This window comes from Dendropsophus ebraccatus, chromosome 12 (assembly GCF_027789765.1).
Source record: "Dendropsophus ebraccatus isolate aDenEbr1 chromosome 12, aDenEbr1.pat, whole genome shotgun sequence".
Classification (NCBI taxonomy): Eukaryota; Metazoa; Chordata; class Amphibia; order Anura; family Hylidae; genus Dendropsophus; species Dendropsophus ebraccatus.
Window position 1 is genome coordinate 73,201,561 of NC_091465.1, and position 23,384 is coordinate 73,224,944.

At 44.9% G+C, this 23,384-nt stretch overlaps 1 protein-coding gene across 2 annotated transcripts in view; it reads left to right on the top strand.

Annotated features, from left to right (window-relative positions):
- Nucleotides 1-277: 277 nt before the first annotated feature.
- The window catches only part of LOC138769488 (32 kDa beta-galactoside-binding lectin-like), a 60,350-nt gene continuing 37,243 nt past the window's right edge, over nt 278-23,384 (top strand). Inside the window, exon 1 of one of the 2 annotated variants that reach the window (XM_069948005.1) lies at nt 278-335. Coding sequence is in view for 1 of the 2 variants with exons in the window: in XM_069948004.1 (XP_069804105.1) it covers nt 8,157-8,204 (48 nt within the window). In the remaining variant the exon portion in view is untranslated. Of the gene's footprint in view, nt 336-8,144; nt 8,205-23,384 lie in introns of those variants that run through there. The other variant, XM_069948004.1, reaches the window with a different exon arrangement.

The window sequence follows — 23,384 nt, forward strand, 5'->3', positions numbered from 1 at the left end:
GGCGACCAGAGACTTGTGCACCAGAAACAATTTATTGTATCTATTAGAAGTTTTAGGTGCCATGGGAGTCATGGTGGCAGGTAAACCACATGTACTAGTCATGCCAGCTGTAATTAATCTAGCCCACATGTTTTATCAAAAGGCATGAGAAACTAATATTTATTTCGTATCAGATGACTAAGACAAGGTCATACGTTCTCCTGAATTCCACCCCCAAAGAAGGGATCACATGGGACTCCTATATATAGTTATGCTCTTCTAACATCAGCTTCATAGAAAACAGGGTGAAGATTCTATTTGCTCCCTTCTCTCACATCAAGTTTACAGTGTTTGCTGTAAGTATTTACTATAATTATTTTGTATATATAGGTTGTATTACTAACTATACTTAAAGTGAATCTGTTATCTGTAATTCACATTCCAAACTGCTGACACTATTAGATAACTGTGCACTCAAGGAGACACATGGTCCCTTTCATATATCTGTATTTGCTTCCAGAACATAGAAAAATGCTTTTATTTTCCAAGAATAATCTCCTGAAGTGCAGAAACTCCCAACCCCTGTCCCTGCTTACTTGTCATCAGTTGGAAGCTGAGCCCAAGCAGGGACATGGATGGATGGGAAAGTGGTGAAGCTCGGACAGCACAGACGGGGAATCATTGAACTGGAGTGTTTCCCCACACGACATGATGTATTTATATCACACTGGGAAACAGTTTGAACCTCTGCTGCATTCTAATGACTGAGCCGCACAGGGATCATTCAGTTTCCCACTTCTGGTATGATATTAATACATCATGCCATGCGGGGAACACTCCAGTACAGGGATTCCCCGGCTGTGCCATCTGTGCTTATCAGAGCGAACACGGGAAGTGTGAATGCAGTCTTAGGCCATGTTCACACAGGGTATTAACATGTCAGAGATGTTCACCTGGCTGATACTGCAGTATTGGCCGGATGAACATCACTTGATTTTAATTGGAATGCAGGCCCATTTGGATGCAGCTGATCCAGAGAAATCTTTCTGAATAACATTGACAATTTTTTATTTATTTATTATCTATTTACTTTTATTTTATTTTTTGTCTTTTCTCTGGAATGTTAATAAACAGGAGATAGTGGGTAAGGCTGGGTTCACACACAGCATTTTTGCTCAGTATTTTCGTCCTCATTTTGCAACCAAAACCAGGAGTGGATAGAAAACACAGAAAGGCTCTGTTCACACACTGTTGAAATTTAGTGGATGGCCGTCCTTTTATGGCAAATAATTGGCGTCATTTTAAAGCATCGGCCATTGTTATGAAATAACGGCCATTATTTGCCATTAAGTGGTGGCCATCCACTAAATTTCAACAGTGTGTGATTATAGCCTTTCTGTGTTTTCTATCCACTCCTGGTTTTGGTTGCAATATGAGGACGAAAACACTGAGCAAAAATGCTGTGTGTGAACCCAGCCTAAGGCTATGTTCAAACTACTTACGTTTCGTATACAGTAAATCACGGCCATTGTTGCAGATTTGCAACAACGGCTGCAATTAATATGAAACTTACATAGTGCTACAGTCTATGGAATCCTGGCCGCAGTGTATACACATTGTATACACTCCAGCTGGGATCTCTAGCGGCGCAGCAAAAAACTGACGCTATTCATTGGATAGTGGTCGCAGAGAACCTGTCAGTTCACACAATGGAGTGTGTGGCTCTGGTGAATTGGGATGCGATGCGCACGGATGCGACAATGATCTGACACTGCCCGTTCTGTGACCCGGCCGGGTCACAGAACAGCCGGAGAATTACAAAGTGGGAACATGGCCTAATACTGTAAAAAGAAATGTACACTAAGAATAGCTTATTTCATTTGTTTAATAAGTTTTGACTGTGTGTGTGTGTGTGTATATGTACAGTGGTGCCTTGGATTACGAGCATAATTTGTTCCGGGACGGCACTTGTAATCCAAATCTTAAACCAAAGCAAATTTTCCTATAAAAAATCATAGAAATGCAGAAAATTGGTTCCACACCCCAAAAAATTATTTATTCTGAATAACATGTAAAACAGATGAAACAAACATTCAGATACAGCAGAATATGTGATGTTATAAGTTACTGTACAGGAAAGGAAAGGATGGGAAACACAAGGGCGGACAGAGACTGCAGAAAAAAACATGAAGGAATGAGCAGGACATATGTGGGCACATACATGCAGCACTCTCTGTCCGGGGAGAGAGGGGTTACAGCTATGGAGAGATTACCTCCACCGTCCTGTCCTCTGATGCAAGCCCCAGCCTGAAGTGGATCTGCCATGATTTGGAAGGTGAGGGAGACTTCCTGGGTCAGAGTACAGTGCTGTAGACCCCGCTATACAGACCATGCCCCTCCGCCACTTGCGCTCCCACCCAGTACAGGGAGCTCTTAAACCAAAGCAATGCTCTTAAAGCAAGTCACAATTTTGAAAAAATGTGAGCTCTTAAACCAAAACGCTCTTAAACCGAGTTACTCTTAAACCAAGGTGCATATATATATATATTTATTTATTTGGGGGGGGGGCAAGGTGTTTTTTTTCTAATCCTGCATCAACCTTTTAAAGTATATGATTTGAACATTTTGGGGGGAAATATGCAAAATTGCTGCCAAACCTAAAAGCAATCTTATCTGTCTAAAAATAAAGCAGCAGGAGGATGTTTCAGAAATGACACCAAAATACAGAGTAGGGCTATGTTCACACAACGTATCTTTTCGTAAAAGTACGGCCGTTGTTGCAATCAGCAACAACTACCGAACTTTTTACGGAAAGATACATTGCTTAGTCTTCTATGGGATCCCGGCAGAAGCGTATACACAGTCATTCATATTCATTGAATAGCGGCCGCAGAAAGCCATGTCAGTGCACACTATGGAGTGAGCGGATCCGGCCGCTCGCTCCATAGTGTGCTGTGAAGAGTTCTGATGCGGGCGCACACACGCACACAGTTGCGCTCGCATCAGAACTCTGCAGGGCTAAAGATCATCCAGGATTATCTTTTCAGAACGGCCGTTCTCTTACATAGTATAAACATGGCCTAAGACTATGTTCCCAGTATGTAAAAATTACACCCGTCTTTCATAATTATTGTGTTTTATTCATTACTTCCTGAACAACGATCGTAGTTCACACAATAATAGCTGTTATTATGAAAAATGGACATTATTTTTACATAGTGGGAACATAGACTAAGGGTGCGTTTACATGTAATGAGTTTGCAGCGGAATCCACTGAGATACTTTGTATCATCATAGTCTGTGGCCCTGCATTCTCTCAACATTCATTCTGTAAATGTAGTGACAAATGTAGCCACATTTAACTAATTACCATATTTTGTGAGGGTTGTCCTATATGATGGTTATGGTCGATGCATACATTGGAGGAGCTAAAAAAAAGGCTGCATCCCTACCGTATTGGGGGACCACTATAAAAAAAAAAAAAAACCAACTCACCTGTGACACGTTCCTTGCAGCCACGCGTCTCCCGTCTCATTTCTGGAGCAGGCAGTGTTACACTGCCTGTGCCGGAGATCCCGAAGCTCTCCCAGGCAGCCAGGCGTCTCATCAGAGAAGCTCAGAGATGCTCGGCTGCTAAGAGAGCTTCGGGAGATTGACAGAGGCTCCGGAAGTCCCCAAAGCCTCTGTCCTTCTCCCAAAGCTCTCCGACCATCTCCAAGCTTCTCCAATGAGACGCTCGGCTGTCCGGGAGAGCTTCTGGGACCTCCAGCGCAGACAGTGTATGTCACACTGCTTGCGCCGGAAACTGGAAAGGAGATGCGCGGCTGCTGGGAACGGGTCACAGGTGAGTTAACTGTTGGTTTTTTTTCTTTCTTTAGCTGCAGTTAACCCCTGCCTGACCGCGGCAGGGCTCCAGTTAGTATACCCTGCTGCAGTCAGGCAGGGGTTAACATTTTCCGGCGTATAAGGCGAACCCCTGACAATGTTCTTGAAAGTCAGGGGTCATCTTATACGCCCAGTCACCTTATACGCCGGAAAATAATAAGCAGCAACTGCTTACCTGCCTGCATTCCCTTGTCGTGCTCCTAATTGATTTTCTGGGTTCCTGCTCACTGGTGGCCCGCTCAGCCAATCATTAACTGCAGCCGGACTGATTGGCTGAGAATCTTTGCAGAAAAAAAATAATCAAATATTAGTAATTAATAATAGAAATTACAACATGTTGGGAAAATTAAAAGCATTAAAAGTCTGTTCCCACACACATGAAACATATCAGATTTAAAAAATGAGGCGGGTACAGAAAGGCAAAACTGGTGGTGGGAAAGAGTGGTTTATAATCCAACAGATGTAAAGTCAGTAACTGCAGATACAAAAACAAAATACCAATAAAGATGTAGCACTAGTGATAAGCGAGTAGTAATGCTCGTGTGCTTGTTTTGATTAACGAACCCCATTGAAGTCAATGGGAAACTCAAGCATTTTTGCAGAGGACCCAAGTTCGGTAGAGGGAAGGTCGTGTGAAAACCTGTCAACCTCAGAAAATGATGGAAACATCATGGAAATGGACAGGAAACAGCAGGGGCAGCATGCATGGATGCCTCTGAGGCTGCCTAATCACACTATTATGTCAAATTATGGACAACAGTATGGCAGTGATCACACAGTGAAGGATTAAAACAGAGGTAGCATATGAACCACCCCAAAATTTAGCCTGACACAGCATGGCAGTGAGGACACAGGGAAAAATTCAAATACAGGTAGCATATGAACCACCCAAACACTTTGCCTGACCCAGCATGGCGATGAGGACACAGAGAACCATTAAAACAGAGGGAGCATATGAACCACCCCAAAATTTAGCCAGACACAGCATGGTGGTGAGGACACAGGGAACCATTCTAATACAGGTAGCATATGAACCACCCAAACACTTTGCCTGACACAGCATGGCGGTGTGGACATAGAGATCCATTAAAACAGAGGGAGCATATGAAACACCCCAAAATTAAGCCAGACACAGCATGGCAGTGAGGACACAGGGAAACATTCAAAAACAGGAAGCATATAAACCACCCAAACACTTTTCCTGACACAGCATGGCGGTGAGGACACAAAGAACCATTAAAACAGAGGTAGCATATGAACCACCCAAACACTTTGCCTGACAAAGCATGGCGGTAAGGACACAGAGAACCATTAAAACAGAGGTAGCATATGAACCACCCAAAGAATATGTTCACACTACGTAAAAGTACGGCCGTTGTTGCCATCGGCAACAATGGCCATACTTTGTGCGGGGTAGAACAATGCCTTACTTTCTATGGGATCCCGGCCGGAGCGTACACACATCGTATACGCTCCGGCCGGGATCCCATGAGGACCCGCAAATAACTGACATGTCAGTTTTCTGCGGCCGCAATTCAGTGAATTGCTGCCATAGGAAACCCTGTTAGTTCACACAATGAAGCGAGCGGCTCCAGCCTCTTGCTTCATTGCATGCTGTGGGAGTTTCTGATGCTGGGGCATCATCCGGCCAGTACTTAAGTCACCGGTCACGGAACGGCCGGTCTCATACATAGTGTGAACATAACCAAACAAACACTTTGCCTGACACAGCATGGCAGTTAGGACACAGGGAACCATTCAAACACAGGTAGCATATGAACCACCCAAACAATTTGCCAGACACAGCATGGCGGTGAGGACACAGAGAACCATTAAAACAGAGATAGCATATGAACCACCCCAAAATTTAGCCTAACACAGCCTGGCAGTGAGGACACAGAGAACCATTAAAACACAGGTAGCATATGGACCACCCAAAAATTTTGCCTGACACCAATGACCCAGACCAAGATGGGCAATACAATCATCCAATTAAAAAAGCCAGATTATGGCTAGATTTAGCCTCACATCCTCATGCAGTTGTGCGTGAGAGACATATCATTGGAGGTAAGGACGAAAAATAACAATACAGTCCCCGGAATTTTATTAACAAGACCTGGTCAATCCTGCCTTCAAAATGGCTACAACATCCAAAGAAGGTAGAAGGTACTGGTGAAAGGACGGCAGAAGACACCTATAAGATGACATCCACACATAATATGAGATAAACAAAGGCGTGGGACATGCACAGCTAAATAATGCAAATGGGTGCTAAATGGTAGGCATATAAACAATCATAACCAACAAAAGACAGAAGCTATGCCAATAGAAGCCAAAGCACACCAATATATATGTAATAAGAGTACTTTATTTAGACAGGTACAATATTAAAGGTCAAAAAATCCCAAAACTTAAAAACAATTAAAAGCCACAAGCCAGGGGGTACCAGGTATGGTACCACCCTCAATGACACCCCAATTCAAATATAACAAACACCCTATATAGGTAAAGTGCAAGTGCAATCTCAGAGTGAAAATAATACCTAAACTATACACGTAATAGCAAAAATATACATAGTATAAACCACCAAAATATGTATGTGACCGGATGGCAAAGGATAAAGAGATCTCCAAGGAACAAAAAATGTATATATATATATATAAGAGGTCAAACCAAGTCAAGGAGTGTTCCTATGAAAACATAAATAATAGGGTGATGATGGGGTGTCAGAGGAGAAAGAGCCCCACGCGTTCCGTCCGCCCAACCGGACTTCCTCAGGGGTAATAACCAAAGGTTAGGGATCATTATTTATACCCAAAGCTTAATAAATAAATGCAAAAAACATTTTTATTATTACATGATCAAAGGTACCTGTGTTATAGGAGCTGCCCACTACTCCGCACTGACTCCAAAGATGGCGCCGGCGGCGTGACTGGTATGCCAACGCGCATGTCCGGACCGGTGCATTACTGCGCATGTCCAGGAGCACCGGTCACGTGATTGTGGCCAATATGGCGCCGACGACGCAACCAATGCGCAAATGCGCATGTCTGGTCCAATACATCAGTACGCATGTCCCAGAAAGCCGGTCACGTGATTGTGACCAAATGTAGGTCACGTGGCCGCTATAATGTGAAAAAAAGTAGTACACCAATCACGTGATCACGGCAATGTGCTATGATGCACTATGTCAAAAAGTAGTACATTTGTGAATATTTACAATATAACTAGTTGCACATTATTGAATATCATAGTCAAGTATTATCTCCATATTATAATCCAAATTTGTAATTGCGAGAAAAATGCGCATGCGTACAAGAAAACAACCATCATCAAAGCACTATTCGCCGAATTATCAATTGCACATTTTTTTATATCCTACGCAAACACTACCCCCATGTTATAGTAATGTTTCCAGGGTAAAATAGCGCATATGTACAAGAAAAGACGTCATTAGGACACTGTTAATACGAATTATAACCATCCCAAATTATAAAATACTCCAAACAAATTCGCCGGATTATCACATATATACGTACTTAATTAAGCAATATACAAGGGGAGGCTAAAGGTAATACGAAAAATTATCAATACGCTATGTGCCGTAATATTGACAGTACCCAATCCTCCATATATTCATTCATGTCAAAAAATGGAAGATATATGTATATCATTTAGAGGAACTTTATGCGCATGCGTCGGCGTTTGCTAATACATGATTCCTTGTTAGTATATTCAAAAAATGTGTAAACAGCATGTGTCAGTAACATCAACGGCGCACATATGCAATATATAGATACATACGATATTAGGAAGTGCAAATGAACGACATCAAATCAATAGAAAAACCATGGCATATTACTGCCCAGAGTCAGATTGAGTAGGGGCAGCTCCCAAAGTAAGTATATATTTACATAGATGTACAACTATTTACAAATGGTCACATATACCTGGACAACAAGAGAGAGGCCAAAAAAGTGAAACCATATGGTCTAAAAGTGTCAAGAATTAGTCATCAGCTCAAAAGATTTTTACACAAGTTTACAGAACATTATTGTTATTATTGTAGAGGAAGGAGGAAGGGCGAAGAAAAACACCTATTTCAAGGTCCCAAAATCTCCATTCACCATATGATACGGAGGAAAAAGTCTGTATGTCAAACAAGCAGTTCCATGATAAATTCTTCTTTACTTAGATTGGAAGTAAAGTAGGTGAACTTGCATTTGATGTAACCTTTTTTATCCAGTAATGAGGATATCCAGCCATGGGCATCTATACTCATAGGGTCAGGGATGATGGCGGTGGTTCTTTTATGCGCATTGGAGTCCATGGATTTAGAGGTATGGTTTAGAAATATATATATTACAGTGAATACGATAACAAGGGTATGTCCGCTGGAACTGTGAGTCTAAGAGAAAACCATGCAAAAAGAAGAAAATTAGGTGTGTATAACACGCAAAAACAGTGATATATACAGTGTGTGAGGGAAAAAAAAAAAAAAAAAAAAAAAAAAAAATGAAATGAAATGAAGACTATGTGTATTGGGTACACCTGTACCCCCCCAAAAAAAGGGGTGCCACGTGCACTAAAAGTAATGTAATAATGATGTGATGAAGTGTAAGAGTTGAATGTGACAAGCCTGTAAGGTACCAGGGGCCAATATTGGGTACATGTAAATAAAAAAAATAAATAAATAAATAACAACCAAAAAAACCTCATATAAATAAATAAATAAATAAATAAATATTCACACATTATATGATTCGAAATGGACAAGACAAGAATGCTAAATTAAATTTGACGTTGAATTTGAATGTAGCAGTTGTGGTTACATTCCCTGCATCATGTGACTCACCACTTCTCCCCTCCGCTGTTTTGAGTTTGAATTTGACTGAAGCAGTTGGGGTAACATTCCCTGCATCATCCTCAAAAGTAGAAACAATAGAGAGAGTATAAGGGCACTCACCAATAAAATAGTTTTCTTTCTTTATTATAAAAGTTAAAAGTCCATAGTAAACAGAGCAGGTTACGAGGACACCAGTTACTTCCCGGCAGCATGACAGCTGTTTCGCATAACTAATTACGCATCTCCCGGCGCTAGACACGCCCACAGGTCCCAGGTAATATACCTGTGTTTTGGATCAGTGTCACGTGCCCATGCTTTCCCATCCTAGTAAAACAAGGTTATAAAACAAACAAGCCAGAAAATATCCATGCAATAGATGACAGTACATAAACATAATTTTAGATAATTCAGCTTTAAAGAAGGCAATGGAGGCACTCACCAAGTTGTAGCAAATAGTAAGGAAACTTTATTCCTTAATATGTCAACACTCGGATAGCGGATAACTATCAGGCTTACAGCTGTTTCACATGTCACTACATGCTTATTCACAGCCCTGTCGTCATCACGTTTCTCCGCCTTTAAATTCACTTAGTAATTAACAATATTTAAAAACATATACACACTAGTGATGAACGAGTACTAAAATGCTCGGGTGCTCGTTACTCGAGACAAGTATTTCTCGATACTCGTGTGCTCGTTTCGACTAATGAACACATTTACAGGAGACTCAAGTTCGGTTACCTCAAAAATTGAGGGAAACACAACGGAAATGGACAGGAAAGAGCAGGGGCAGCATGTATGCATGCATCTGAGGTTGCGTAATGGCACCTTTATGCCAAATTGTGGGCAACAGCCTGGTTAAAACAGAGGTAGGCATATGGACCACCCAAAGACTCAGCCTGACACAGCATTGCAGTGAGAACACAGGGAACCATTAAAACAGAGGTAGTATATCATGAACCACCCAAAAATTTAGCCTGAAACAGCATCGCGGTGAGTGACCAACGTAGAAGCTTTAGCCAGTGAGCCTTCTAAAAATTATACCACACACAGCATGGCAGTGAGCACACAGAGAACCATTAAAAGTCAGTGAGGAAGCAAGTGAGCCTTACAAAAAATTGGAGTGAGGCCAGGGGCTGGGATTTATAGTGGACACGAACCTAGCTGCTGACAGCTAACTGGCTAGGCCAACTGTCAGCCACCATCAAGGGTACACCTGATGCCGATCGACCGGGGGGGGGGGGGGGGGGGAGGCCCTGGCCGCGGCTACACACAAAAAAAAAGATCACACAGCTGCCTGGTTGCCGGGGATGCGATCAGCGGGCCCCCGGAAACCAGTCCCACTACCCCACAGAATTTGACTTTGACTGTAGCAGCTGGAGTAACATTCCCTGCACCTCACCCCCCACCACTGTTTTGATTTTCAATTTGACTTTTACTGTAGCAGTTGGAGTAACATTCCCTGCACCTCTCCCCCCACCGCTGTTTTGATTTTCAATTTGACTTTGACTGTAGTGATGTGGCTCTGGCATCCTGGTTTTAATTCCTTGAGGATCTGGCAATTGTCTCATGCAAAGAGATCATCACTTGAAGTCCTGCCGTACTAAATTATGTGCTGCCCAACAACTAGAATTGTTATTTGTTTCTATAGTTTGAGCAGGGTCTGATTTTTTTTCCCTTTTTCCTCTATTGTTTTGTTATCATTTTCTGCCAGCAGACAGACACAGGTCTGTATACTGACACACACTTGAGTGAGAGAGACAAACACAGAATTAGACAGCAAAGTTTGCATTGTTTATTGTAGCACTATTTGGTAAAAAAAGAAACACATGTTTGCACATTTTTGAAGATCCTTCACATATTTCATTTGGAAAGATGTGCAAGGTCGGCTTCCTTCATTTTATTTTCCCTGTTTTTGAAAGGCAATTTTCTGCCATGTTCTGCCCCTTCACAGCCAGAGGAGTATGTATCTCCTTACAGTGCAAGGATCTGCAGGCCCCTGTGGCAGGGATTGGGCAGACAAAACCAATAATACACTCTTAAGGAGAAAGATATTGCCGCAAGCTTTGGACAATTTTCAGATTTGTGTATCACTGAGCTTCATCTTTCCAGAATGAGCAAAACACTGTGCAGTCTTTGTTACGATTTTGTAATAAATTTGTAATAAATGTTCTCAGACTCAGGGAAGGGTCCAGAAAAGAGTTCCTGGGAGCGTGGTGGTGGTGGATCTGTATCCCTTCTTTCCCTGGAGGGGCCAGACTGTGGGGAAGGAGGCTGAGCTGTGGGAGCAAGAGTTCCACTCTCTTGGATAGCGTAGGTGGACTGTGTGGAAGACTGGGTGGTGGATAAGTTACTGGACACATTATCCGCTATCCACGTGATCACCTGTTCACACTGCTCCGGTTTCAAAATCGGTCTACCATGAAACCCCGTGAGTTGGGCAAAGAAGCTAGGGAGTGCACGTATGCGGTGTGCCACTGCTCCCTCCTCAACAGGTGCTGCTGTGTCACCCTGCCCTGAACCACACCCTCTGCCAACTGCATCGCCTGGAACCCCATGCCTTACCCCTGGAGTTAACCATTTTATGGACATTGCACATTATTGAACTCAGATATGCCTTGTATATGATATACAGAAATCAGGAAAAATACTTGTAGTACCCACTAGTTTTGGGGGACTATGGGATACAATCCAGTAGTGGCTGCACCTATACACACTCTGTGACACCCCCTTTACTCTGTGCAAGCAGTTGTGAACTTAGATAGGCCTTGCGTATGAAATACAAAAATCAGGAAAAATACTTGTGGTCCCACTAGTTTTGGGGGGCTGTGGGATACAATCCAGTAGTGGCTGCACCTATACACACTCTGCGACACCCCCTTACAATGAGCAGTGAAGTTTTATGCAGGTGTACTACAAATCCCAGCAATACAATGTAGTATCCACTGGTTTTGGGGGGCTGTGGGATACAATCCAGTAGTGGCTGCACCTATACACACTCTGTGACACCACCTTTACTCTGTGCAAGCAATTGTGAACTTAGATAGGCCTTGCGTATGAAATACAGAAATCAGGAAAAATACTTGTGGTCCCACTAGTTTTGGGGGGCTGTGGGATACAATCCAGTAGTGGCTGCACCTATACACACTCTGTGACACCCCCTTACAATGAGCAGTGAAGTGCTATGCAGGTGTACTACAAATCCCAGCAATACAATGTAGTACCCACTAGTTTTGGGGGGCTGTGCTATACAATCTGGTAGTGGCTGGACCTATACACACTCTGTGATACCCCCTTACAATGGGCAGTAAAGTTCTATGCAGGTGTACTGCAAATCCCTGCAATACAATTTGGTACCAACTAGTTTTCAGGGGCTGTGCTATACAATCAGGTAGTGGCTGCACCTATACACACTCTGTGATACCCCCCTACAATGAACAGTGAAGTTCTATGCAGGTGTACTACAAATCCCAGCAATGCAATGTAGTACAGCAGCACCACCAGCCACAAAATCAAAAGAGTACTGAGAACTTCTTAGGGGTCTGTATGCAACACCTAATGTCCCCTTTCTGCCAGCAGCCAATCACCACAGTGTGCTGCTGAAATTGTGGTAGCTGCACTGCAAGTCCCAGCCAGCAGTCTGTAGCAATACTATTAAAAAACGATTTGAAACCCTTAAAAAGGCTGTTTGATTGTATTGCTAGTATTCCCTGCCTACTGGAACGCTAAATCCTACACTGACGCTCTCCCTGTGCAGCTGCAGCTATGTCCCTAATCTCTTCCAGCACACATCTGAAGCAAGCCTCTGCGGACGAGATTTTTATATGGCAGGGTAATCTGATCTGGCCAACCAATCGCTGCTATCGACATGTATGGGTCCCACGTGATCGCAGGATGTACCAAAGAGTCTCCTGCATGTTTATTTGCGCCCAAACGGATGATAAGATTTTCTCGAGTATTGCGAGATGCTTGCCCGAGTAACGAGTACCATTGAGTACCCTAATGCTCGATCAAGTACAAAGCTCGGACGAGCATGCTCGTTGATCACTTATACACACATTAAAAATAGAAACAATGACATCTTACACAGTGCAAGAAGATGTAGGAGACCGCACTTCCAAAAAGAATATCCACTTTATTCACACCAATGCAACGTTTCGGCTATATGTGTGTAGCCTTTCTCAAGCAGTGATACAAAAGCACTCCAGTCCTGCTGCTCCCTCTGGTCTGGGTGACACTTTTACCCTATGTTCCATTTTGGTACCGGTCAGTCCGCACTTATTATTCCTTATTAGATATATTAATATGAATTCTCCCCATACCTTTGCCCACAATTACACCCATATTAGTTTTTCATTGCTTACAGTCCGTTTAAGCCTTTGCCATATTCTTCATTAGTATAATATTTTGACCCATACTTTGCATAAGGGCAGTTTTCCCTTTTTCAATATGGTGGCTGATTCCTCTGGCCCCCACTGGGCATGCGTGTGCCGCTGCTGGCTTGGTGACTGCCCGGCGCATGCGCCCGAGATCGCGTTGATCACGTGACATCCCCATGTCATGTGGTCTTATCGTGGTCCGGGCGCAGAGCCGAGTGTGACGTCATCCGCGGGCGACGCTAGCGTTCCCGGTGCGGTCCTCTCCATGTGGATTCCCTGCTCTGGCGCTTTGTATGTATGTATTCTTGTTTTTGTTTGTTATCACAGCTGTGAATGTCACCTCATTATGCTTGCATACTTGTTTCTGCACTGTACTTATATCTATCACAACTTACGACCATGAGAGTTTGGTCTCCTACTTGTTCTCTATGAAATCATGTGTTGATGCACTATTTTGCTACTATGGATTACATTTTTTTCACATTGTTTATATATTTTTTCACTTGATTGATTAATTATGTACACATGTATATATACTCCGACACTGGAGTGCTTTTGTATCACTGCTTGAGAAAGGCTACACACATATAGCCGAAACGTTGCATTGGTGTGAATAAAGTGGATATTCTTTTTGGAAGTGCGGTCTCCTACATCTTCTTGGATATTACATAAGAACCTGGGTCCGGTTTGGTGAGACTTGCACCCTCATTTTTTTTCTCGTGCTGCTGAAACTTTGTTTTTTGCATCTTACACAGTGCAATATTCAAGATTAGCTAGTAAGCAAATATAGGGACTACCAGCAGGTACCGTGGACTCTGGATCGATCGTTAAGACTAGGGATGAGCAAACTTTTGAAAAGTTTGGTTCGGTTCGATACGGCGAACTTTTCGGAGCTCCTGATGAAGTGAGCGAAACGTACGTCGGGCTGGTGGGCTGGACGGGGGTAAGATCTCAGTGTTGGTTTGTCTGACTTGTGTGGTCGTTTAGTAATTGGAATCTGTAGGGCCTTACTTGTGGTGCTCTATTTATTACCTGACCAGCCGCTGAGGGGTTACAAACAGTCTCTCCTCCATTATACTATATCTTATTATACTATATCTATGTTGTCACTGCTTTGCAGGTTAAACACTTGTCATTGCCATAATTTTAGTGACCACTAGATGGTAGTGTTGCAATTGGTACACATAATATTGCAGCACTGATAATCTCAAATTTTACATTGGTTTACCACATCTTTCTCCCCCTCTGGCCTTATGTTATCTGTGTCTTTTCCCATGAAATTCCCTAGTTTTTATCAATTTTTTTGTACATGTAAATAAAGGACTTTGTTATACTTCTAAATAATTGTGCAATTTTCTTCGTTTTTTTATATGGTTTTGTTGCACTGTATGTTGTTTAGGCAGGACTTTCTTTTTTGTTGTCTGCATTATGGAGGAGGAGGAGGCAGCAGTTGATCGATTCCAGGCCAGTATTATCGAGGAGAGGCTAATTAAGGAGGATGAGGCAGCAGTTGATCGATTTCAGGCCACTATAATTAAAAACATACTACTTGAAGAGCAGGAGGAGGCAGCAATTGATTGATTCCAGGCCAGTATTATCGAGGAGAGGCTGCTTGAGGAAGAGGAGGCAGCAGTTTATCGATTCCAGGCCAGTATTATCGAGGAGAGGCTACTTGAGGAGAAGGAGGCAGCAGTTGATCGATTCCAGGCCAGTATTATGGAGGAGAGCCTAATTGAGGAGGATGAGGCAGCAGTTGATCGATTTCAGGCCAGTTTAAATAAAAACAGACTACTTGAAGAGCAGGAGGAGGCAGCAGTTGATTGATTCCAGGCCAGCATTATCGAGGAGAGGCTAATTGAGGAGGATGAGGCAGCAGTTGATCGATTTCAGGCCAGTATAATTAAAAACAGACTACTTGAAGAGCAGGAGGGGGCAGCAGTTGATCGATTCCAGGCCAGTATTATGGAGGAGAGGCTAATTGGGGAGGATGAGGCAGCAGTTGATTGATTCAAAGCCAGTATTAGCGAGGAGAGGCTACTTGAGGAGGAGGCAGCAGTTGATCAATTCCAGGCCAGTATTATCGAGGAGAGGCTACTTGAGGAGGAGGAGGCAGCAGTTAATCGATTCCAGGCCAGTATAATTAAAAACAGACTACTTGAAGAGCTGGAGGAGGCAGCAGTTGATTGATTCCAGGCCAGTATTATCGAGGAGAGGCTAATTAAGGAGGATGAGGCAGCAGTTGATCGATTTAACGCCAGTATAATTAAAAACATACTACTTGAAGAGCAGGAGGAGGCAGCAATTGATTGATTCCAGGCCAGTATTATCGAGGAGAGGCTGCTTGAGGAAGAGGAGGCACCAGTTTATTGATTCCAGGCCCGTATTATCGAGGAGAGGCTACTTGAGGGGGAGGAGGCAGCAGTTGATCGATTCCAGGCCAGTATTATGGAGGAGAGCCTAATTGAGGAGAGTGAGGCAACAGTTGATCGATTTCAGGCCAGTATAAATAAAAACAGACTACTTTAAGAGCAGGAGGGGGCAGCAGTTGATTGACTCCATGCCAGTATTATCGTGGAGAGGCTAATTGAGGAGGATGAGGCAGCAGTTGATCGATTTCAGGCCAGTATAATTAAAAACAGACTACTTGAAGAGCAGAAGGAGGCAGCAGTTGATCGATTCCAGGCCAGTATTATCGAGGAGAGGCTACTTGAGGAGGAGGAGGCAGCAGTTGATCGATTCCAGGCCAGTATTATGGAGGAGAGGCTAATTGGGGAGGATGAGGCAGCAGTTGATTGATTCAAAGCCAGTATTATCCAGGAGAGGCTACTTGAGGAGGAGGCAGCAGTTGATCGATTCCAGGCCAGTATTATCGAGGAGAGGCTACTGGAGGAGGAGGAGGAGGAGGCAGCAGTTAATCGATTCCAGGCCAGTATTATTGAGGAGAGGCTAATTGAGGAGGATGAGGCAGCAATTGATTGATTCAAGGCCAGTATTATCGAGAAGAGGCTACTTGAGGAGGAGGCATCAGTTGATCGATTCCAGGCCAGTAAGGCTACTTGAAGAGAAGGAGGAGGCAGCAGTTGATCGATTCCAGGCCAGTATATTTAAAAACAGACTACTTGAAGAGCAGGAGGAGTCAGCAGTTGATTGATTCAAGGCCAGTATTATCGAGGAGAGGCTACTTTAGGAGAAGGAGGAGGCAGCAGTTGATCGATTCCAGGCCAGTATATTTAAAAACAGACTACTTGAAGAGCAGGAGGAGGCAGCAGTTGATTGATTCCAGGCCAGTATTATCGAGGAGAGGCTACTTGAGGGGGAGGCAGCAGTTGATCGATTCCAGGCCAGTATATTTAAAAACAGACTACTTGAAGAGCAGGAGGAGGCAGCAGTTGATTGATTCAAGGCCAGTACTATAGAGGAGAGGCTACTTGAGGAGGAGGCAGCAGTTGATCGATTCCAGGCTTCGGTAGCACCTCACTTTCCTCACAGCACCTCACAGATAATGTTGCTTGAAGGCGCCACGTCCGATCAGCGACATCATCATCACCACCACTGCTACTTTCCTCCAAGGGCTGGGACAGGATCTCAGGTGTGGCACTGGATGCCCCTCCCTGACTCTGTTGACTGCTTACAGCCGACACCTCCTCTGCAGCCTCTGCACGTTCCACCTGCTGCCTTTGGGGGACTACTACCTCCTCCACATCATCATCACTAAAAAGTGGTAGAGACTCCAAGGGCAAATCAAGGTTTGCCAAGAGTTCCCTGGCAGAAGGTGCCCCAAAGGTGAGTGGCATATTAATAACAGGGGAGGGGGCCGAGGACTGTCGCTCACCGTCCCATGTAAGGGCGGTGTCGGATGATCCAGCCGACCTCGTTTGGGAGCTTTGGGCAGTGGAACTGGAGGATTGGGTAAGCCAATCTAGAACCGCTGGCTGTGTGGTTCTTACATGACCCGTGGGCGTCTGGGGTAGCTGCACCCTGCTGCCACGCCTGTTGCCCCGGCTGTCACTGAAGCCGGGTGCTGCCACTCCTCCTACCCTCACCGCCTGCCGTTGCAGTCCTTGCCTGGGAAGTGCTGGAAGTAGGACGCTTGGACATAGTTGTTTGGTTGGTGTAAATTTTGAAAAAGACATAATCTATTGGCCAGAAGGCACAAAGTTTCAGTGACTATTGCTTTGTGGGTTGGAGGCACACAGCAAAGCAGAAATGTACAGGTTATCACAAAAAAAAACAATTATTCTTTTTTTGGTTGCGGGTGGCTAAACGGGTTTGACGGCAACCAGCAGAGTAAAAACGGACAGCTTTTGTGGGGCGCTGACTTAGCGTCACCTAGAACAGCTGATCACAAACAAACAAACAAACTTTTTTATTTTTTTTTTAAGTTGTTTTAAACTTTTTTGGTTGCGGGTGGCTAAACGGGTGTGACGGCAACCAGCAGAGCACAAACGGACAGCTTTTGTGGGGCGCTGACTTAGCGTCACCTAGAACAGCTTATCACAAACAAACAAACAAACTTTTTTTATTTATTTTTTTTGAAGTTTTTTTTAAACTTTTTTGGTTGCGGGCAGCTAGACGGGGTTGACGGCAACCAGCAGAGCACAAACGGACAGCTTTTGTGGGGCGCTGACTTAGCTTCACCTAGAACAGCTGATCACAAACAAACAAACTTTTTTATTTTTTTTTTAAGTTGCTTTAAACTTTTTTGGTTGCGGGTGGCTAAACGGGTGTGACGGCAACCAGCAGAGCACAAACGGACAGCTTTTGTGGGGCGCTGACTTAGCTTCACCTAGAACAGCTGATCACAAACAAACAAACTTTTTTTTTTTTTTTTTTTAAGTTTTTTTAAACTATTTTGGTTGCGGGTGGCTAAACGGGTGTGATGGCAACCAGCAGAGCACAAACGGACAGCTTTTGTGGGGCGTTGACTTAGGGTCCATTTACACAGAAAGATTATCTGACAGATTATCTGCCAAAGATTTGAAGCCAAAGCCCGGAATAGACTATAAACAGAGATCAAGTAATAAAGAAAAGCCTGAGATTTCTCCTTTTTTCAAATCCATTCCTGGCTTTGGCTTCAAATCTTTGGCAGATAATCTGCCAGATAATCTTTCTGTGTAAATGGACCCTTAGGGTCCTATTCCACGGGCCGAGGAGGGCCCGATCAACGATGTAAACGAGCGGCGATCTGCTAGATCGCCGCTTGTTTACTGGGCCTATTTCACGGCCCGATGATCGTTGAGCGAGGGCTGCAAGGACATCGTTATCGATGTCCTTGCAGCCCTTGCAGCATCATACATTACCTGGCTGCAGGGCTTGTCCTCCGCTCCGTCTCCTCCCCGGGTCCCCCGCGCTCTATCTTCTGAATGGCCGATCAGCTGACAGGCCACACTCAGCCAATCACAGGGCGCGGCGGTCCCGGCCTGTGATTGGCTGAGCGCTCTGTCAGCTGACCGGCCATTCAGAAGATAGAGCGCGCGGGACCCGGGGATGAAGACAGCGCGGAGAAGAAGCCCTGCAGCCAGGTAATGTATGATGCTGCTGCTGTTGTTTCTTCTCAAATTGTCGGTCGCCCGCCGCGCACCGCTATTCAACCGTAGCGATGCGCGGTGGGGGAACGATGATTTTAGGTCTGGCCCTAAATGAACAATCAGCCGATGACACGATCATCGGCTGATCGTTCTCTCTATTTCACCGAACGATAATCGGCCGAATCGGGCCAAATGGGGCCGATCCAGCCGATTATCGTTACTGTGGAATAGGGCCCTTAGTGTCCCCTAGAACAGCTTATCACAAACAAACAAACAAACTTTTTTTATTTTTTTTTAAAGTTTTTTTAAACTTTTTTGGTTGCGGGCAGCTAGACGGGGTTGACTGCAAGCAGCAGAGCCTGTACGTATCGAACGAACTTGGTCAGCAAAACATTTCTACATGGGACTTTTTGTCTTACCAAAGTAATAATACCCGCAAGTGCAGATCACTGCATAGACCAAAAAGGCTGTACGACACGTAATGAAGTCCTTCACAATCCATGTATGGCCACCTAGCGTGACTCTTTACATCATTTAACTGTTCGCAATGGTGGCATTTATAATTACCACTTATTTCATTACCTCTACCTAACCACATACTGTAGAATTTTAATTATAAGGTTCAGGGAAGAAAAAGAGTGCTGCACCTCACACCTATGGCTGATACTAGTACCTCTTGGCTGCATAAAAAACATCAGAATTCTGTATGTGAATTGATCAAGCCACACTGCCCCATGTACCGCGTGCAGGTATCTGATACACATGGGTCCCTACACTAAGTCCACACTATGCCAGTCAGCGACCACCACCCCCGCAGGCGTGCACAGTCAGGGAAGGGAGGCCATTGAACGGCCCTGCAACCCCTATGCCACAGGACCAGACCCAAAAATGCCACACCAAAACCCAGCCAGCACCGCCCGCGGAGGAAGCTACCCCCAAACAGCACAAGTCTGGATATGGTATTGCACTCACCATAGCTATCAAAGATAGAATGGGACAGACAAGAGGAATTAAAACCATGAGCACTCAGGTGTCTAGTGCTAATTACGGTCATGTGGGTCTCACCAGGAGGAGTGCAAAACACAGAGAAAAGAGAGAAACAAAATACGGTTCAGGGAAGAAAAAGAGTGCTGCACCTCACACCTATGGCTGATACTAGTACCTCTCGGCTGCATAAAAAACATCAGAATTCTGTATGTGAATTGATTAAGCTACACTGCCCCATGTACCGCGTGCAGGTATCTGATACACATGGGTCCTTACACTAAGTCCACACTGTGCCAGTCAGCGACCACCACCCCCGCAGGCGTGCACAGTCAGGGAAGGGAGGCCATGGAACGGCCCTGCAACCCCCATGCCACAGGACCAGACCCAAAAATGCCACACCAAAACCCAGCCAGCACCGCCGGCGGAGGAAGCTGCCCCCAAACAGCACAAGTCTGGATAAGGTATTGCACTCACCACAGCTATTAACCCCTTAGTGACCGCCGATACGGCTTTTTACGGCGGTCACTAAGGGTCCTTATTCTGCTGCCATCAGCTTTTTACGGCGATGGCAGAGAATAAGGCTGCGGGCCGGGACGGCCCCCACCCCATCCCCCCGGCTACCGGAGGTAGCTGAGGGGTTGGGGCAGTGTGTGGGGTCCATCCCAGCCCCCCCCCAACCGACGATCGCCGCTATTAACGTTATAGCGGCGGCCGTCGGTAAAGGGGATTGCTGCCGCCGCCTTTCATCTCCCCCCGCCGTGAATCTACGGCGGGGGGAGATGAAATAAGTGTCCCCCAGACCTCAGATCAGCTGATCGCTTGTACCATGTGCTCCCGGCACTTTTTATCCCGTTACCATGAATGATTGGTGACAGGGGATAAAAAGTGATGTCCCCCTACCCCCCAAGTCGCTCCCCACCCCCCCTGTCACCCCCGTTCCCCAGTCACCCGCCCTTCCCCATATACTCACCTGATCCTTGAGCTCCGTCCTCCTCGACGTTCTGGCTGGTTATGAAGTGCGCATGCGCTTCACAACCAGCCAACTCTGAAAATTTAAAGTGACAGAAACCAATTTGGTCTCTGTCACTGAACTATGATTACTGAGATAGAAAATATCACAGCAATCATAGAAATACAGTGAAAATTAATATGTAAAGTACAAAAAGTGACAAACATACAAAAAAATAAAAAACACACACTTTTTATTATAGTAATAATTGCAGTTTACTCCCAAATTACCCCTAACCCCTCCCCAGATTATCCGTAACCACCGCACGTTGCCCGTAACCACCGCACGTTGCCCGTAACCACCGCACGTTGCCAGTGACCCCCTCCAGATTGCCCGTAACCACCCCAAATTACATGTACCCACCCCAGATTACCTATAAGCACTTCAGTTTATCAGTAACAATCCCAGATTGTCTGTAACCCTTCCAGGTTGCACATAACCCCCCAGGTTCCCTGTAATCATGCCAGATTACATGTAACCCCCCCAGATTGCACGTAACCACCGCGCGTTGCCTCTGACCACGCCACAATGCCTCTGACCACGCCACGATGCCTCTGACCACCGCACGTTGCCTCTGACCACCGCACGTTGCCTCTGACCACCGCACGTTCCCGCTGACCACCACACGTCGCCTCTGACCTCCACACGTCGCCTCTGACCCCCACACATCGCCTCTGACCACGCCACGGCACCTCTGACCACCCCAAATTGCCAATGACCCCCTCCAGATTGCGGTGCCCATGCCAGATTACAGGTATCCACCCCAGATTGCCTATAAGAACTTCAGTTTATCCGTAACCACCCCACATTGCCCGTAACCACCCCAGATTGTCAGTAAGCACTGCAGGTTGCCCGTATCCACCCCAGATTGTCTGTAAGCACTGCAGGTTGCCCGTAACCACCCCACGTTGCCCGTAACCACCCCAGATTGTCTGTAAGCACTGCAGGTTGCCCGTAACCACCCCACGTTGCCCGTATCGACCCCAGATTGTCTGTAAGCACTGCAGGTTGCCCGTAACCACCCTACGTTTCCCGTAATCATCCCAGATTGTCTGTAAGCACAGCAGGTTGCCCGTAACCAGCCCATGTTGCCTGTAACCAGCCCACGTTGCCTGTAACCACCCCACGTTGCCGTAACCACAGCAGGTTGCCCATGACCACCACACGTTGCCCATAACCACCCCACGTTGCCCGTAACCACCCCACGTTGCCGTAACCACAGCAGGTTGCCCGTGACCACTGCAGGTTGTCCGTAACCACCCCAGATTACCTGTAATCTCATTTTTTTAATTTTATTTTAGTAACTGCGCTATTCTAATAACCATTACTAGCTGCGGTTTTGCTCCTGTAAATTGGCGCTCCTTTCCTTCTGAGCCCTGCTGTGTGCCCATACAGTGGTTTATGCCCACATATGGGGTACCGTTGTACTCAGGAGAACCTGCGTTACAGATTTTGGGGTACGTTTTCTCTCCTGTTCCTCGTCAAATTGAGAAATTTCAAACTAAACGAACATATTATTGGAAAAATTTGAGTTTTTCATTTTTACTGGCCAATTTTGAATACTTTCCTCTAATACCTGTGGGGTAAAAATGGTCACCACACCCCAAGATGAATTCTTTGAGGGGTGCACTTTCCAAAATGGGGTGACTTTTGGGGGGAATCTATTCTGCTGACACTACAGGGGCTCTGCAATCGCACCTGGCGCTCAGAAACTTCTTCAGAAAAATCTGCACTGAAAATGCTAATTGGCGCTCCTTCCCTTCTGAGCCCGGCTGTGTGCCCATGCAGTAGTTTATGCCCACATATGGGGTACCGTTCTACTCAGGAGAACCTGCTTTACATATATTGGGGTGACATTTCTCTCCTGTTCTTTGAGAAATTTCAAACTAAAGGAACATATTATTGGAAAAATTCGAGTTTTTCATTTTTACTGTCTACTTTTGAATACTTTCCTCAAATACCTGTGGGGTCAAAATGCTCACCACACCCCAAAATAAATTCTTTGAGGGGTGCACTTTCCAAAATGGGGTGACTTATTGGGAGATTTTACTCTGCGGACACTACAGGGGCTCTGCAAACGCACCTGGCGCTCGGTAACTTCTTCAGCAAAATCTGCATTGAAAAAGCTAATTGGCGCTCCTTTCCTTCTGAGCCCTCCTGTGTGCCTATGCAGTGGTTTATGCTCACATATGAGGTACCTTTTCACTTAGGAGAACCTGCGTTACAAATTTTGGGGTACTTTTTTCCTCTTGTTCCTCATAAAATTGAGAAATTTCAAACTAAAAGAACATAATATTGGAAAAATTTGAGTTTTTCATTTTTTCTGTCTACTTTTGAATACTTTCCTCTAATACCTGTGGGGTCAAAATGGTCACCACACACCAAGATGAATACTTTGAGGGGTGCACTTTCCAAAATGGGGTGACTTATGGGGGGTTTTCTCTCTGCTGACACTACAGGGGCACTGCAAACGCACCTGGCGCTCAAAAACTTCTTCAGCAAAATTTGCATTGGAAAAGCTAATTGACGCTCCCTTCCTTCTGAGCCCTGCTGTGTGCACATACAGTGGTTTACGCCCACATATGGGGTACCGTTGTACTCAAGAGAACCTGTATTACAAATTTTGGGGTGCTTTTTGTCTCATATTCCTTTTGAAAATGAGAAACTTTAATCTAAACGTATATATTATTGGAAAATTAAAATTTTCCATTTTTTTTACTGCCTAATTGTGAATACTTTCCTCCAGCCCCTGTAGGGTTAATATGCTCATT